This window comes from Rhinopithecus roxellana, chromosome 2 (assembly GCF_007565055.1).
Source record: "Rhinopithecus roxellana isolate Shanxi Qingling chromosome 2, ASM756505v1, whole genome shotgun sequence".
NCBI classification, from domain to species: Eukaryota; Metazoa; Chordata; class Mammalia; order Primates; family Cercopithecidae; genus Rhinopithecus; species Rhinopithecus roxellana.
This window is the reverse complement of record NC_044550.1, coordinates 365232-384238: the sequence shown is the minus strand read 5'-3', so window position 1 is coordinate 384238 and position 19007 is coordinate 365232. Positions and strand designations below refer to the sequence as shown.

Here is a 19007-nt window from a genome sequence, read left to right as displayed (position 1 = left end):
AGAATACTGAGGCCAAAAGAAGCAAACTGATGATTCAGAGTAACAGAGTCTCCTTACTTCCACCTGATGCCTCTTTCTAAACAATGTCAGTTTTATATCCTTACAGGCAACAGATCAAAGTAGTTACAAGCCAGATTCCCTGGGCTCAAATCCTGGCTCTGCTGCTTATCAGCTTTGCGACAAGTTAGTAAACCTGCCTTGGTTTTCACCTTAATTTTCCCATCTTTAAATAGGGTGGTAACAGTAGGTAATAATGAATAGTAGATACAGTAGTATCTACTTAATAAGTTTATTGCAAGGATTAAATGAGTTAAAATATGCTAAGTGCCCAGCACAGTATGGGCACTTAGTAGGTATTATGTGAGTGTTAGTTTTATCTTCTATAAATCTTTCCAAGTATAGTTTCAGGAAAAGACAGCCTAAGTTTGCCTTCTTTGAAACCAGAGCACGGTCTACCAAATGGCCATGGATGACTCTGAACACAAGAGGAATCAGTATTACTAGGTCTTCTACAGATTTACTAAGGATTAACCATGTCACACCAACCTCCTTTCTTTCTTTGATATTATTAATACTAGACTCTAGATTAGGGAAATGGTGCATTTGAAAAGACTTCAGCTGGGCCTCTGACAGGGCCTTAATGATAGCCTGACTGTCAGAGAAGCGGGAGAGAAGACAGGTGGGGTAGTGAATTAGTAACTGATTGAACAACTGTTCTTAAATGTGCAGATAAGTGGATCAAAGTCAACTCACACGGGGGTATTCTCATTAGGTAAAAAGTCCTCAGCCCTATCCTGTTCCATACATTTGTTAATGATTTAAATGGAGCTACTAAGGGCTTGCTTATTAACTTTGCAAACAGGGACAAAGCAGATATATGAAATGTAAGGATTAAATTTGTGATTGATAAAGCTGACTACTCTAGTTCTTTCTAACTCTGATAGTTTACAAGACTAATTGAACAGTTTAGTAGGACTAACATTGTTCTAAATTTTGGAACACTAAAAATTTTATAAATTTCTTTCAGTAAAGAGCCTCCACCATGAGGCTTATATCTTTCTATGTCTGGGATGTCCAAGTACCTCCTAACTCAGCTGAGCAGAAAGATGGTTACATCTTGCCAAGGAGTAATGGCTCTAAATAATACAGTTGGAAAGGAAATGTGGAAAACATCAGCCCCCTTAATTCTGTGCAGATTTCTGAGAAATAAATCATCTCAATAGCCGATTTTCTTTTGTATAGTAAGTGGATCCAGCCAGCTAAGCAGAGAGTAGCTATGTCCCAGTGACCACGATAGCATTACTCAGAGATATGTCCCTCTTTCTACAGAAAATTTCCGTTATATCCATGTGTACTATGGTGTCTGAACTGGAACTCCCCCAGGGCCTAGTCTTTTTTATTACTTCAGTAGCAAGCATGCAGCTTTTATCTCTGTTATTTCAGACCTGCTGCGATGTCAACTGACCTGGTGGATTAATTTTTAATAGAGAGGCATGTCATACTTATGTCCAGAGTTCGCTGTGATGAGACAAATGACTAGAAGCAAAACTAACTGTATACAGGGAACTTTGGTCTAGATATGAAAATGCATTTATTTTATGTGGTGGTTTAGCAAGACAGTCCAGTGTGAAGCCTCCCATGCCTCCTGTTTTCCCCTTTGAATACTTTTCTTGCAACATCCCTGTCTCTTTCCTTGCTCTAGAATTGCTAGTTAAAATATAAAATATTACCCAAAGTAGCAATTGGGAATGGTAAGTGAATACATTCTCAAAACCAGCTCTCTAGGCAGCAGTGAAATTAGACCTGTTATCTACCACACTACCTTATTTAGTTCTTTGTTGTTGTTTTAGTTGAGTGCCAACTATCAAAACGTGAACCTTGTGCTTTTAGATCATTTCAAACTAAAATGGGGAACAGTTTTACTGATTCCTTAGTTGTAGTGAACTGTGTATTACATGCCATTTTATAACTTTTGAATAGAAGCCGTAAACTATAAGACAATCGAATAACAGAAAAGGGAGAAAAAGGGAAAAATCATGTAAGCATTTTGTGTTGCATAGATGAGAAACCTTTCACTTCTGTTCTACATGCGTACCTTTTTATTAAAGTCGAAATTCATCTAGTTTTACATTTCTCATTTTAAAATAAGTGAATTCATTCACCTTAACTATATGCTTTAGGAGAAAATGTCACTGATAAGCTAGAATTACTGCAGCTGTGTATTTCCTGTATCCCAAGGGAGACACTAGGAAAAGGACACATTTGATCTCCCTGTCAGTGAAGCAATTGATCAAGAATAAAGCCACAAAATAAAGCTATGTTAACAAACAAGAAAACTGATGGATGGCCCTGCCATTAGCCACAAAGCATCAAATAATGATTATTCAGTTCCATGATTAGCATTTTATAGTGAATTCAGGATCACAGTTTATCTTATCACACACTCTTATAAGTAAATATTTGTATACACAGAGACCACCTAGTTGAAAACTTAAAGAAGAGTTATAACATTTTTAAGGAAATATTCTGCTAGATTCTAACACATTAAAGGGCTTCAGGATGTAAGGTAACACCTTTTAAACTAAGTTTTTATGCATAGAAATGTCAAATTAACCAGCACACTCAAATGCCAATATCAACATCAGACTTTGCTTTGCCAAAGCCCTCTGTCCCCAGGAAGGCTTCGTGCCCTGCCCCCAGTTGCTTTGCTGCTTTGCCACTCTGCGGTGAGCTTATTGCCTGCTGCATTACTGTTCGAGCCATCTTAACCCTTTCCCTCTCCTGGGGAAAGTCCTTGCAGAAAATTACACTGTCTCATGAAATATCATGACAGAGAAGATGCAAGCTGGTCAGTTTAATAGTTCCATTTTCTGCAGCTGACATGTTTTATTTTTTCTAGGGGTTGCTTTCCACTCCCCCCTCGTTACTTCGCCTCTCAGTCCATTTTCTATTCTTTTATGTTGGCAGTTTGAGCTGCTTGTGCCCAAGTCCTACCACTTAGAAGGAGCAGACCATTAATGTTAGTACAAATGATGAAACACCTCCTGTTCGTCTCCAGCTTTCGCCAAGCACATCTACTAGCATGTCCTCTGCCACTTTTTGAGCCTCAGTAGATACGAATCTGTCTTTCACACTGCTTTCGTTTCTCAGAATGTTTGTATTTTTGTCAGCATTTCCAGATAACCTAGCTCTCTTTAAATTTCGAGAACCTGTGGACCTCATTCCATATAAAGTTGATTTTTTTAATTAATATGCTTATCCTCCCTATTATGTGGGATCTACAAAAATCTCAAAGCTGCCACTCTTACGGAAGCACTTGGCACATTCTAAGTTGCAGCACGGATCTGGAAATCAGGAGACTTAGCTTCTAGACCCACCTCTTAGGGTTTCAGTTTCCTTATCTGTCATCTGCCAGGTCGGATCAATCGTTCTCAAACCTGGCTGCACATGAGCATCACCTGGACAGCTTTTAAACTGGTGTGTGTGTGCAAATATCTGTGCCCTCACCTAAATATTGTTGACTTGGATGGTATGAGAAGCCTGCGTTCTGGTAGTCATTTATATTTCCCTGTGTGACTTCAATGTGCAGCCAGGATTGAGAAATCACAAAATTAGTTGAGGTATGAAGTCACACCCAGCTGTAACATTCTAGGATTATCTATTTTTAAATGGAAGCCTGAATAAGCACTTATTTAAGATAGTTTTGCACATTTTATAGTATGATAGGTAGGGGAGCAACTGTTCCATGATTCAAAGTCTAGGAATCCCAGAATTTAAGATCATGGCCAAATTCTAGCCTTGTGTACATCACAGTAATCCACAAGTAAATTTAAAGCATAACTCATTTTATAATGCAAACATTACAAATGAAATACCTTATATCATCGACATCTATTTTTTAAATCTTTTAGATGGGTTTTTTTAAATGAGGAAAGGAGTCTATTGAGGTGTCTTGCAGTGAATAGAAATAAACAATTGCCTTCTTCCCTCCCTAAATGACAGATCAAGATTCTGTGCTGAGCATGTTATTTTTTTTAACAGATTATCTAAACTGATTTGTACAAATTTGTCCTTTGTAAGGTGTTCGTTTTTCCTCTGTTGGCTAATTTATGTATGCATCTCACTCTAAGTGGAGTCTCGAGCAGCTTCTGAAGTTTCGAGCGCAAAGCATGCATCTTAAATGTGCTAATCCCAACACACTTAAGCAGAAGCACACAAAACAGCTTACTGGATGACCTCAAGGGAAGTTATAAGCTCCTGAATACATAGGCTCTCTGAAAATTGATGTGGTTCCTTAGCTTGACTCCTCAGTTGTTTAGTGAAGGCTGTACAGCTGTGATGCCAAATATCTCCCCCACCAACACATTTCCTTTTTCTTTTTTTTTTTTTTTTTTTTAGACAGAGCCTCACTCTGTCACCCAGGCTGAAGTGCAGTGGCATGATCTCTGCTCACTGCAAACTCCGCCTCTTGGGTTCAAGCGATTCTCGTGCCTCCGCCTCCCGAGTAGCTGGGATTACACACATCCACCACCAGGCCCAGCTAAATTTTGTATTTTTAGTAGAGATGGGGTTTCACCATGTTGGCCAGGCTGGTCTCAAGCTCCTGACCTCAGGTGATCCACCTGCCTTGGCCTCCCGAAGTGCTGGGATTGCAGGCATGCACATTTTCTGTTCAATGATGCCATCAGGTGGAAGAGTTTTATCACTGATCGACTGGGCTTCCCCCTTCAAGGCTCCTCCCCAGGGTAGCCCTAGCAAATTCTCTTTGGAAAGCCAGTGAGAATGGAAATGAGAGGTAGATAGATGATGGCTGTCAGACATGTTAGCGATTTCAGTTGGGGCACAGTGTCCTTAGTCTAGACCTTAGCTGTAAAGTGAGAAATGATTCAATGGGCAGCTTCCTAAAGCATCAGGGAAGCCTGGTAAACACTTGTGTTTTAAAGAACAACCCTGACCTCTTTCAGGAACAGTCCTGACCTCTTACTGCCCTTATTTTCCAGAGCCTATCCCTGCTTTCTCCTCCTGGCAGCGGGAGAACAGTGACTCTGATGAGGCCCGCCTCTCACCGCAGGCTGGGCGCCTGATCCGTCAACTGCTGGACGAAGACAGCGACCCCATGCTCTCTCCTCGGTTCTACGCTTATGGGCAGAGCAGACAATACCTGGATGACACAGAAGTGCCTCCTTCCCCACCAAACTCCCATTCTTTCATGAGGTATGTTTCTCTGTGTTGCTGATAGGCAAATGCATCATCCCCACAACATCAGAAAAGATAGGAATGGCACTGATAGCGAATAATGTTTTTTTAATTAAGTCATGAGCCTATGGAGCAACATATGTGAAGTTCTCCATCCTAGGACACAGGCCGTGTTGCAGTTTCCCATTTGAGCTGTGGCCCAACTGCAACATCACATACTGAATTTTGTTAGCACCTCCTTTCCAAAGCACTCTCCAATTCAGCTCTTTTAGGCCCACAGGAAAGGTCGACTTCAGTCCTACTTTGCTAATTATAAATGTGAGCTAGAAAAGCCTAGATGTACTTAATAGGTGGGACATACCACGCTCCAATGGATCAGTCAAGTGTCTTTTATTCAAGAGGAGAGAGGCTGTTTTGTCTTCACGCTGCCACCCCACCCCACCACCACATGCCACATGGTGTCCCACTTCCCCAGGGCCCCTCTCGCCAAGCAGTGACTGCTCCTGGGGAAACTGACCCAAGTTGTGCTCTTCCCAGGCGGCGAAGCTCCTCTCTGGGGTCCTACGATGATGAGCAAGAGGACCTGACGCCTGCCCAGCTCACACGAAGGATTCAGAGCCTTAAAAAGAAGATCCGGAAGTTTGAAGATAGATTTGAAGAAGAGAGGAAGTACAGAGTAAGTGTCGCCTCACACTGTTCTTTTCACCTCCCCATCTCCCTGGAAATGCCAGTGTTTCAACAACTCAAAGAAACGACGAAAGGTTAAGGAAAACTTCTACGGAATCTTACAACAAAAAGGCAGTAAACCCTGGATAGTACACCCTGATAAACCCCAATCATTATGTGTCAGCATTTTTCTTGCACAAGTGTATTCTTACCAAAAAAAACGAAATTTTAAGTCTACATTTTATAAATTAATCAGTAAGCAGGAGCTGGAGAAATTGTTGAATGAAATCCTTTGTTTGACTAAAATTTAATTCAATATTATCTTCTGAAATCTTGTTAGCACTGAGCTCGTTCTGCTGTCAGCTCTGTACTCAGCATTTCCCACAAGAGTGGCAAACAGGCATTTTCATGATGGTTGCTGAGCAAAACATCATATACCCCTCTGTTTTCTACACTGCTTGCCTTACAGGTTGAACCCTACAAATAATGGCAAGGGGGTCATGGACCTCACAGAAGTCCCTGATCATAAAGATGCATTTTGCCTCTGAGGAATTTTTTGAAAGCATCAAAATAACCAAATGGAAAGAAGAATAATGGAATTACATTTGTGTTTAATTTCTTATTCTAATGGGGCTCAACTTTTCCTTCCTATTTAAAACAAAAATGATCATCAAACACTTCTTCTTTTCCCTGCTCCAGTTCCCAAGCATTTACTCTAGACTTCCTTTTCTCAGCCTTCCCACAGTGACAAAGCAGCCAATGCAGAGGTTCTGAAATGGACAAATGACCTTGCCAAATTCCGGAGACAACTTAAAGGTGGGTAAAGTTCTGGAGCTGTGGCTTCTGTACAACAAGCCAGGTGCAGAATCTCTCACCTTCTCTCCCACTGACTGCCACTGCTAAGGCATTCCAGGGTCCTTAAAGATGCTTCCCAGCACTCTCAGCTATTCGGAGTGACCACTCCCCCAGGTCTTCGCATGGCCTCAGTCATAGGGAAACCAGATCAACTAAGAGGCAAATCCTGCAGCATTTCTTCATTTCCCTAGATCACTAATAGAAGGATGATGGTTTCAAGTCAACATCTCTCAAACACCTGTTTAATCCAAGTCTCCATTTGCTGTGGTAGTAGAAGCAAACAAGTAGACACAGAGATGAATCTGCAAAGGGTTTGGCCCCCATCCTTCAAAGAGATTCCCATCTTTTCAGAGACACAGTCATATAAACAACTAAATAGAATACAAAGTGAACCTAATTTCAGAGTAAAGTATGTAAGTCATACAGAAAAGGCTGGCCAGTGGTTGGGCATTAGATTAGTAAATACCTTTAACGACTGAAGGAACAAGGATGCCACATTCTGAGAACATCATACAGGCTGATGCGGCTAAAGCTTTCTCAGCAATTAGTGTTAGGAAAACATTCCATGTAATCAAAGAAGACGTTACCGTTAGCTCAGGTTTTACATAATAATTCAGGGATTTCTACTGATACTGTAACTAGATACTCTCTGAAAAAAGAATAAGTTATCGACACTACAGAAAAACAATTTGTGTTGGGCAGACATCAAATCTCATATATCTCTACCCCCAAATCTTCTCAACTAGAGTCAAAACTAAAGATATCTGAAGAGGACCTAACTCCCAGGATGCGGCAGCGAAGCAACACACTTCCCAAGAGTTTTGGTTCCCAGCTTGAGAAAGAAGATGAGAAGAAGCAAGAGCTGGTAGATAAAGCGATAAAGCCCAGTGTTGAAGCCACGTTGGAATCTATTCAGAAGAAGCTCCAGGAGAAGCGAGTGGAAAGCAGCCGTCCTGAGGACATTAAGGTGCGATGATTCTGTGAAGTCCTAAGCCCCAGTCAATGTGGTAGAGACACAGGGCTTGCCACGCGAATCCCTGTGGGAAGGTGATGCCTTGTTAAGCCTTCCAGGCTGTTAAGTGTCTAGAGAAGCTGATGAAACCACTGCAGAGTGCGTTAACTGTGGGTGCTTTGGTTTTTGACTACAGACTGAAAACAAAACTCTATTGTATAGGTCACAGAATGAACTTGTTTAGGTTATAGCTGGTTTTGTGACTCTCTGAGGTAGAAGGATTAGAGACAAACCTTTGGGACTATGTAACGTATAACCGTCGTCACTGCTTGGGCCATTAAGCTAAGCCCCATGTGCCTCACAGCCCTGCTTACCTCAGTGTTCACAGTACCTTTACTGCCATGTGGGAGATCCAAGTGGCTGATGATTCTGCTGTGCTGGTCACATTTCTCCCAAGAGCTCAGGAATAGCCCATTACTAAATGAACTTTGGATAGAGCTAGGGAGAGCTGTTATATGAGGATTCTTTTTAGCCTTGCTTTAGGAATGTGTTTAAGTAAAGAAGTTGGAATGTTCACAGACATTTTCCTCTCTTTCAATTCTCTATCCCTATGTTTATACAGGATATGACCAAAGACCAGATTGCTAATGAGAAAGTGGCTCTGCAGAAAGCTCTGTTATATTATGAAAGCATTCATGGACGGCCGGTATGTGATGTAGTGAATTTTCTGATTGGGGTCAATTATCTGGCTTTAGAAATGGATTTTCTATGTTCAGTATTTTACAAATGAGGTTCCCTAGTGTCTGCTTTCTTTACTTTTAGGATAAAGGAGGTTACTATATATTTACACCATAACTACGCTTTCTGAAGGCTTAGCCAATAAGAAAGTTCTGTCTAGTAGATGTTGAACTTAATTGGGTTCCAGTGAAAAATTTGTTTGCAACTAAAATTTAGTCATTAATGTACTGCTTTAAAGGAAGGAATGGTGGAGGGGCCAGGGGTTGGGGGGGCAGAGTATAGGGCGTAAAGACCCCTGGAGTTTGAAGACTTCCCTGTCCTTAGGTGTCCCCCGATAAGCTGTCACTGACTGTAGGCTTCCTCATCCATAAAACGAAAGGTGTTAAACTAGAATGATCTAACTTAAAAGTCAATCTCTCTGCAATGCAGTGCAACTAGTGTTTGTCTGTAAAGAAGTTCCGGCTGCCATTCCGAACCAGAAGTGTGAGGAACAAAATATGGCTTTGCCTTTTCCTGATCACGGAAGCATTTGCGGTGGCTTACTGTTCAGCAAGCATTGCTGGAATGTTTGTTGTTAGCTGTGGGGGAAACGGTAGCACGATAGGCTTCTGCTCTCTTCCTTGAAGAACTTTTCATCAGACACCCTTCTTGTTAGTCATTCTTAATAACCTTTTGTTCATAATGTTGTCAGAGACCTAACAAAACAAATTCTTAAAAGCCAGGTATAAGGAAGCATGAAGTTTAGGTTCACTGATTATTTTTATATAGCCAAAAAGTATAGATCTCTTTTTCAGTCTTGGCCATGACTATACGATAGTCTTTTCATCTAAAATATGTTCTTTTAAATAAAGAAGGTTCCAGAATAATTCACTAGACTTTTTTTTTTTTTTTTTTTTTTTTTTGAGACGGAGTCTTGCTCTGTCACCCGGGCTGGAGTGCAGTGGCCGGATCTCAGCTCACTGCAAGCTCCGCCTCCCGGGTTTACGCCATTCTCCTGCCTCAGCCTCCCCAGTAGCTGGGACTACAGGCGCCAGCCACCTCGCCCGGCTAGCTTTTTGTATTTTTCAGTAGAGACGGGGTTTCACCATGTTAGCCAGGATGGTCTCAAACTCCTGACCTCATGATCCGCCCGTCTCGGCCTCCCAAAGTGCTGGGATTACAGGCTTGAGCCACCGCGCCCGGCCAATTCACTAGACTCTAAGGTGTGGGAGGGTAGGGATTCTGGGCTTTGTTCACCTAGTGGTGACCCCAGTCCTCAGTGTCTAGCACCAGACCTGACACATGACACGGGTCCAATAACTATCTGTTGAATGTCTCCTTGGTGGCATTTTATTCTGAATTTATCAGGTTTAAATGTTAAAAAAAAAAAAAAAAATGCTGGCACTGATGATGATTTATTCTGCTGGCCTGTCCCTGCAGTGGAAAATACTGACACTCTGGGATAATGTTCATGCTTCAGCCAAGCTTTGTTTGGGATTTTTTTAAAGGCATTGAACCAAATAGTAAATGCTCTAGAGCTCAAATACGCTGTGAAACTTTCTCCTTCTCCACTGGAATGTTCAAAATGTGTAGAAGAAGAAGTGAACTTCTTTTATCAGAGAGATGCTCCTTCTCCAAAATAGGCTCAGAACCCTAAAGTATAGATCTCTGTGTAGCCGTATGGCAGGCCTCATGGAGAAGGTGTGTTTTCCTTCTTTAACATTTCGTCTTTTCCTTCTGTGGATTTGGGTTATGACATTGATAGACACCTTTAAGGACTTCCATGCCCAAGGCCCTTAGGAGCTCACAGCTATGTTCTAGATAGACTTAACCTTGCTGCCAGTTGAGTATTTTGTGTGCTGTAGTATTTGTTGCTCTGAGTTCAGAACAGATTCCCTCAATCAGTCTGGACTGGGTCAGACATGTAGAATTGGCAGACCCAGCTTCAAAACCAGCCCCACTGAGATGATCTCTGTGACATTGGGCTGCTTAGGTAACCTCTCAGAGCCTTGGTGCTTTGTCTATATAATAGATACCTGTTATAAATTCCCAAGAGGATGAAATGATATTACAGACACACACAGACGTTTATCTGTATATATTTACCTGTAGGATGTCTGCCACTGAGGAAGTGGGGTGGGGTGGCTTTTACTGGGTTTGCACAGTAAATGATAGTTTTCACTTCTGTTACAATTACATGTTCTACTTTCTGTAGCCTCCTTCTGATTAAGTGATTAAATCCGGTGAAAGAATGTGCATTTCATAGCCCTCTTATTAAGAATATGAACTATTATTCTTGGCCCTGCCTTATTTCCTTTCATCACTTTCAGGTGGGTCTGGATTCTAGCATCTCATAGGGTGGGGAACAAATGCTGTAGGAAATTTGAGCATCATTCATTTCTGGTCCAGTGCCAAACTCTCTGCCTCTCTCTATTTGGAATATGATGCTCCAACCTCTTCAGGAAAAGCAGAGTTCATTTGATATCTGGCCAGTCTGAAAAAAAATCAAAGAGTAAACTTTTAATTCTTAGATTTATGGTGTTACCATGGACTCTGGACTGTAAATACCATGTGGACAACACTTTTCTTAGAAGAAAAATACATGTACTTCCAGAGTTAAACTATTGTTCCAAACCCCAATTGTTCAGAAAAGCAGGTGCTCAGAATTCAGTGGATTTTTTCTGAGTCTACAGATACTGATTTAAAAGGGCACTAACTAGTAAAATCTTAGGCCGAAACTGTAATCAGCTGCTTCTGTACATTTTTAGCAAAGCTGTTTGCTTTATCAGGGCACTCTGCAGACTTACACATATATAAAAACAAAAACACATGTATACACAGGCATATAATTCCCTATTCTTATTAAAGTGTGTCCTTTTCAATATTTAAGAATCTTCTCATCAAAAGAACATGTCACAGAAGTGCAGTAAATAACTACATGTCTGTGTATCCCACTATTTGATAATAAACAGAGGGGAGAGAATGGGTTGCCTGATCAGAGCTTCTGGTTCTTCCTCAGTGGAGTATTTTAATCATGTGTGTTTTTAAACTTTGAGGACCCTAGACACAGCCATGTTCAAATTTAAATGCAAATTCTGGAGCCATTTATAAATATTCTCCTTTGGTTAACTGCTGTTTTGGATTGTCTGATCTTTTTACAGTCTGTTACGATTACCTGATAATGAAGAGAGAGTTGCCATTTTTCAAATTAATAGGCCAAGAATGCAACAGTTATAAGAATCCATCTCATTTTGTCTTCTCCTTCTAGCAGTTTGATGATTCAGAGGTATACCCCTCACACACAAACTCAAACTACTTGTTTTATCAAGGAGAGTTTGAGGCCGCATGGTTTGTCTATGACATAATTTCTCACAAAGTTGTGTTTCTATGACACAGTTCATAAGCACAAATTTTTGTAAATTCAATATAGGCAAACTCTCAGCTAGGAAGGCAGAAGTCTTCATTATGAAGGCAGCTTGGCCAAACCCTATTAGAGAATAATGCTACATCTCTGTGCTATATTGACAGCACTATATCCTTTATGCTGTATTGACGTGCTACTGATTGAGCATCTCAAATCCAAAAATCATCACAGATTTTTTTGTGAAAGAAAACAACTGGATAGTCCATAAACCTCGGATCTGGACCCAATTCTGTGGCCTTGAGCAATCATTACCCTCTCTGGTGCTTAATTTTATCATCTAAAAAATAAGACTTTTCTAGCTCTTAATATTTCATAGTTCTAATTTATCTTTATTTTTAAAGTAAATACATTCATCATTTTACCTTTCACCTTTGTGGTTTTGTCAGGTAATAGCAACTAAACTGATATTGCAGTAAGGAAGTTTTATTTGAGGCTAAGACCAAAACCATCACAAAAGATAAAGGCAGACAAATGCAGCTGCCTAATCAGGCCTTTATGATTTCTGTTCAAGACTTGCCATTAATTAAATGTGGATAATTGTTGGCTAGTGTTCCCTTTGTGTTTTGAAATATCCAAAACTTACGGGGCAACCAAATAGGGTGGTAAGAGACCAGTAAATGACAATTTATTTGAATCATTAAGGAAAGACGGAGTGGAAGTGCTGCATTCTCCCCTTAGATCTTCACATCTGGATATTTACGTTGTTTCACTTATGTGCAAAAATACGTCTTACTGATAACCCTAGTTCCACATGTTGGAAGACCATTCAGCACTATCACTTTAAATAAAGTTTTGAAGACAGAGGAGTGAAAGTACTTTGAAGAGAGAATATACTATATGCCTGGCCTAAAGTCATTTCCAAGCAATTAGGAAGCATAAAGATTTTCTAATTTGATTTCTGCAGTTTACCATTCAGAAAACTGAGGCTGAGAGAATTTCAGTAGCTCATTCAGAGCCCTGTTCTTGGTGGGCAGCAGAATCCCTGAGCAGCTGAAGAGTCAAGAATAAGAGACGTCAACTCAAACGGTTTTCCTATGGTAGATTTAATAGCTCTTTTTTGACAGTTCAACGGAGGTCCTGCTTTGTTCATATAACTACTGATTAAATTTTGACCCCACTTACAAACCGAGCACTGATCGTTACTATGATGCATAAAAGTTGCATTAACTTTTAGTATCACTGAGCCTTTGGCTTCAAATATATATCATGAGAATGATTATGGTAAAAGTCAGGTCATTATTCTTACCTTTCTCTTACCTCAGACTTAAAGATCTCTGATATTTTTGGTGCTTCTGTTAAATGACAATGGTTTTGTGGAATCATGAGTTTTAACTCTCCATAGTCAAAAACACTGGATTTTGTCAGATCACCCACCTGTGATTAGTTCCTGGCAGCCACTTACTGAAAACATGAGCAATTTGTAGACAATCTAAATATCAATGTCATGAGCCGAAGAATTAAGCCAGTGATCTTCCTCATCTACTCCAAGTAGAAAACTTCCTTTTTGAATAAAGAGTAAGAAGGAGATTGGTTTGTGTCAAATTTGTTGTGACTGGTTGGTTTTACTTTCAAAGATGTTTCTGCCAAATAACTACTAATGGATGCTAGTTCACAGTGGGGATGCTGGCTGGTTCCTATTTCTATTTTTAGTTTGTCTTTGGTTACTCAACCATCTATTGTTTATCTTGCACATTATATTTCACCATGTGTCATGTGCTGACATTAGGATGCACTTTAATCTCATCTACAACATGTTCTATATATTGTTTAAAAAATTATTTCATGTGTCCGACAGTCCTAAATTCTGTCATTTTACGTATGACATTGTACAAATCATTTCATTTCTGTTCCTCACACTTTTCTGTGGCTATCGTTGCACTTTTGTTGAAGTACAGGTTGAGTATCCCTTATACAAAATGCTTGGGACCAGAAGTGTTTCAGATTTTGGTTTTTCAGATTTTGGAATATTTGCATTTTACTGATCGAGCATCCCAAATCCCAAAATCTGAAATTCAAAATGTTCTAATGAACATTTCCTTTTGGCATCATGTCAGTTCTCAAAAAGTTTCAGATTTTGGATTTTCAGATTTGGGATGCTTACCATGTATAACGTAAGTGCAGAAAAGAGCCCAAATTATAAACATATGTCTTGATGAAATTTCACAAAGTAAACACACCCAGGTAACCAGCACCCAGATCAAAAAACAAAATGTTGCTGATCCTCCAAAGGCCTCGCTTATGTTCCCTTCCAGTCAGTACCATGACTTAAGGTTCCACAGAGAAAAACCACTATCATCTAACTCTGTGGATCTTTCTTATTTTTGACCTTTATGTAAGTGGAATCTGACAGTATGTTTTATGTCTGGTGTAATTCACTCGGCTTTATTATTATGAGGTTAATCCATGATGTTGCATATAGCTGTGATTCACTCATTCTCGTTGCTGTGTAGTATTCAATTTGGGGAACATACTTCATTCTATCACTGGGCATATGGGCGATTTCTGGTTTGGGACTATTTCCAGTTTGGGATTATAGTGCTGCTATGAACATTCTTACATATGTCTTTTGATGAACTTAAGGCCACCTTTGTTTGGTATATACTGAAGAGTGGAATTGACGAGTCATAAGTTCAGCTCTAGTAGGTACTGCCAGATAGTTTTCTAAAGTGTTTCACTCTTACCAGCAGTGAAGGAGAGTTCCAGATGTTCAACATCTTTGCCAGCACTACACATAGTCTTCATTTCAGCTGGGTGGTAGGTGTGTAGCGGGTGACACTTAGTCTTTTTCTGTAAAATAATTTGAGACCCTTCTAGTTTTGACAGTCATTGTTTGTAAAATTATAAAACTCCTCATGGTATAGTAGATAGTAGAAGAAGAAAATACCAATTGCCCGTTAGTTATCTGATAACAGAAGAGCAAGAAATAAAAGGCTGTTATTCTTGTTGATCTTATTCTAACTTGTCAAGTTTATCCAAAGCACACTTTCTGTTGATCACTTTGAGAAAGGCAAATACAAAAGGCAACAAAGGATCATCCATTTCTTTATAATCCAGAGTCATCTTTGAAGGCTCAAAAAACCCATAAAAGAAATGGTCAAAGCTAATGCTACTTGCCTTCCTTACCTCTAAAACTCTTGCCTTATTATGTGTGAAGTTGTAAGAGAATGCAGGAGACAAACAGCTAACTCGAAACAAAGATGCTTCATCTCATTCCCCATTTAAGTAACCAATGGGACTGCATCTGTGAATCGGGCACAGCTATTTATGTTTGAACTATTTATTCACTCATTAGATATTTATGGAATATTTCCACGAAGTATTCAGGCACTGAAATAGTTACTAGGGATACAAAAACATAAACTCCTGCTCTCAAGGGGCTACAGTCTCAAGGAGGAGACACGTGTCAACATATCACTACAATAGAGTATAAAAGCATTTATGAAATTACAGGGTATGCACCGGCAGGGTGGTGAAACAAAGGAGAGAATGGGTGAGTCTCCCAGAATGGGGGATGTTGGAAGAAGGCTGCACAGGCAAGTGGCTCTTGATCTGGAATTTGCCAAACAAAAGAGCAAAGAGGAAGTCATGGCAGGGCAGAGGGAATTAGACAAGAAGGCTGAGACAACCTACTTTATTGCTGGAGCTTGAGGTGTGATGGGGAGGAGAAACAGCAGAAAGAGTATGAGGCGCTTCCAATACTATACCAGGGAGCTGGGTGTGATTCCTCTCCACTGCCTGGAGAATCAGTCCTTTAAACATTTTTTAGCCCTGTGCCAGATTCTATTAGGGATATACAGATGAATCAGTGCATGTAGTTTTCATCAAATGTTCCTTGAATACCCACTGTTTGCCAGAATCTTGTTCTTAGAAACATAACAATTTCATAGAGGAGAAAGACGAGTGAATGAACTACGTGATATGTCTTTTTTTTTTTTTTTTTTTAAGACAGTCTTGCTCTGTCACCCAGGCTGGATTACAGTTGTGTGATCTTGGTTGTGTGATCTTGGCTCACTGCAACCTCCACCTCCTGTGTTCAAGCGATTCTCCACCTCATCCTCCTGCATAGCTGGGACTACAGGCGCCCACCACCACACCCAGCTATTTTTTTTTTTTTTTTTTTTTTTAAGTAAAGACGGGGTTTCACCTTGACCAGGCTGGTCTGAACTCCTGACCTCAGGTGATCTGACTGCCTCAGCTTCCCAAAGTGCTGGGCTTACAGGCGTGAGCCACCGTGCACAGCCTACATGATACGTCTTATAGCAAATATATGCTTTCATTTTCCCTGGGCTCAGAAAATAGTCATGTGGGAACTCTGAACCTGGAGGAGTTTTAAGCAGGAACCTGAGAATGATCCTAGTTTGGATTTAGAAAAAGCTGTACTACCAATGGAGTGACTTCCACTGATCTGCAGCTGAAGTAGGTAATCTGAATATTTATTGAATAAATAATATTATCAGTTTAAATAAATTTTGTGAGGGTAGTAAGACTTAAGTTGCATCATCTGGAGTTTCTCTAGAATTACAAAGGCCCAGAGCATGCTTAGACAGCTGGTCGTGACTCCCAGCAGCAGGCTTCTCATAGCTCTCGTTCTTGCTTTTCAGGTAACAAAGAACGAACGTCAGGTGATGAAGCCACTATATGACAGGTACCGGTTGGTCAAACAGATCCTGTCACGAGCCAACACCATACCCATCATTGTGAGTAGAATACCTTCCTGTGGCTGCTACAACACCTTTCTGCTTGAATGGGCCCTGGATATATGAATTAGGGCCCTAACCTGCTTTCTCATTAAAGAATAGGCTTTAATGGCTGAATCAGCCATTAGTATCCATGGCCCACAGCTTGAGGAATGAAGACTTTATCAAAGACCCTTGAGGCTACATTTGTTAAAAATGGGCAAATCTGAAGCTGATATAATTTATTTTTCCCTTTTGGAGGACATGCTTTGCCCCAAAGGCATGTACATCCATTGGATGTGCTGGGCCAGAGACAGAGCACCAAGGGGGCAGGGCTGCGCTTTCTCCAGGCCTCTTCACTCCAAAGAGTGCTGCTGTGGTCCCAAGGCCCTCTGTTCATAGTCCCTCCCATCCAAGAGGGGATAACTCCCTTGGGAATTGTGTCCAGGGAGAAAATCCTCTGAGAAACTCAAGAAAGAGGCCCTTCTTCTTGGAGGATGTGGCAAGGTGTAGGAAAGGAGGCTGCTCATTGAAGTTGCTGTCAGTGGCCACCATCCTTGAACTTTGCTGCTTTTGGCTCCTGGATTTTGATTTTGTCAAGAGTAGGGAGCAGCAGCTTGCCTTCAGCGACAGGAAAGCCTTTAGGGCCCAGCCACCTGCTCCCATCCCTCATCCCAGTCTCAACATTTCCACCCCCAGCTTATGAGTGGGGTGTTCTGCCCTGTCCATCTCTTGGGGAAACGTTTGCCTCTGTTTCAGTGCTCCCATCTCCCTTGCTGGCTTTTAGGCTCTTTAATAAGCAGACACAAACTCACTTTGATGTTGCTGTTGCAATACATACTCATTTTAGCTGCTGCTCCTGTCTGGCCCGGCCTTAAATGCCCTTCTTATTTCTAGGCCTAGGATATTGTCTTTTTCTTTTAACAATGTATTTAATGAAGAAAGGAGGGTCCAGAGATCTCAGGCAGGTGTATTTGAAGAAAGCCACTTTAGTGTATTCTGGAGGAATGTCCTAAACTAACAAATAAAACGATTAGATCCAAGGAGTTGTTTTCATTCTCCAGGCAGGAACCCATAGTGTCCCTAAGTAGGGTGAACGTGCAACAGAGAAGTCAGCTCCCCTTTGTATTGCTTTCTGAGCTTATGTGATCTCCTTAGCTGACTACAGCCGAAGTGTTCTTGTGGTTGCTGTGATTGGCGGGGCAGCGGTGGGAGGCAGGTGTTTCTCCTCGGGTTTCTTCTGCGTGTCTGCCAGATACAGTCCTGTGCTGTTCTTGCTGTACTCTGTCCTCCTCGATTTATGTGTGTGGGCGCTGAAGGGAAGCAGCAACTTGGAAAAAGAACTTTTGTTGTTTCAGGTTTTCCTGGGAGTGTTTGGCAGGGAGGGGTAAGAATGCAGAGTTAAAAGTTAATAAATACTGGTGAGGTCAGAGGAAGCCAAGAGCTGGAGGGAAAGGGAAAGGGATTCGGAATGTAACCTACTTGTTAACACCTGTCACAGGGTTCCCCCTCCAGCAAGCGGAGAAGCCCTTTGCTGCAGCCAATTATCGAGGGCGAAACTGCTTCCTTCTTCAAGGAGATAAAGGTGAAGACCCCAGCTGCTAACCCATTGCTAAATCCAGACCCGTTCCCTCCCTCCTCCCCTCCCCTCCGGTGAATGGAAAGGGGGTGTGATCGGGCCTTTTGGTGATGGCTTCTCCTAGCATTCCCTAAAAATCAGTAGCTGCGTATAACCGACTTTCAGCAGTTCCCTTTAAAGAGTGCTGATTTCTCCAGTTTCATTTAGCTGATTTCTTTGGTTTTATTTTATTCCCCGCTCTTTTTTGTTTGTATTATTTGCTGTCATTTTGTTTTTACTTTGTTTTCAGGGATTATTTTGTTTGGTTTTGTTGTCCACAGTGCTTTTCGTTTGGTTTTGTTTTCTGTATTTGGGGAATGGATTTTCTGTATTCTAAAATCTTAAATTAGCTCATGAGACCAACTTTAAAAAGAATCTCATATACTGTTTATAGAAAAATCAAAATTAACATAGGAAATAGATATAAACATATAAAACAATGCAAAATTGTACTTCTACAAATAGTAGTTTTTGACAGATTTGCGGGTGCAATATTTCCAGCTTTTCCTTCTTGACTGTCTCTTAGCACATTTAGTCCCCAGGACTAATTTTAAAATCTGCTCTTAATCTACAAATGAGGTGCTGTGAATGACTGATAGCTGCCAGAACATATGTCCTGATTTTTTTTCCAGTAATACAGATTTTGTACAGATAATCCTTGTCATCAGTGGCTACTTTTGCTAGAATGGGAGATGGAATCTGTGCCCATAGACCAGCGTGTCTCTGTGGGACCCTAACTGGCCCACACTAGGATCAGCCTCTTTCATGTTTTTGTTTCTAGACAACTGAACAAACTAGACTGCCTTATACAGAACTCTAGAGATGAAAAATCAAAGGCAATCATTTTTCTAAAAATCAGTGATTGTTTTTCTAACAGTCATTTAATTCCAAAGCAAGAGTTAA

General features: G+C 40.8%; 1 protein-coding gene across 11 annotated transcripts in view; it reads left to right on the top strand.

Moving 5' to 3' along the window:
* The window catches only part of FAM13A (family with sequence similarity 13 member A), a 405569-nt gene that overhangs the window by 376006 nt on the left and 10556 nt on the right, over positions 1-19007 (top strand). For 9 of the 11 annotated variants that reach the window (XM_030914589.1, XM_030914582.1, XM_030914592.1 and 6 more), the window contains 7 exons: positions 5001-5214; positions 5734-5872; positions 6597-6678; positions 7464-7684; positions 8292-8375; positions 16412-16507; positions 17988-18071. In XM_030914589.1, coding sequence (XP_030770449.1) covers positions 5001-5214; positions 5734-5872; positions 6597-6678; positions 7464-7684; positions 8292-8375; positions 16412-16507; positions 17988-18071 — 920 coding nt within the window. The remainder of the gene's footprint in view (positions 1-5000; positions 5215-5733; positions 5873-6596; positions 6679-7463; positions 7685-8291; positions 8376-16411; positions 16508-17987; positions 18072-19007) is intronic. The other 2 variants (XM_030914598.1, XM_010356895.1) reach the window with 1 other exon arrangement.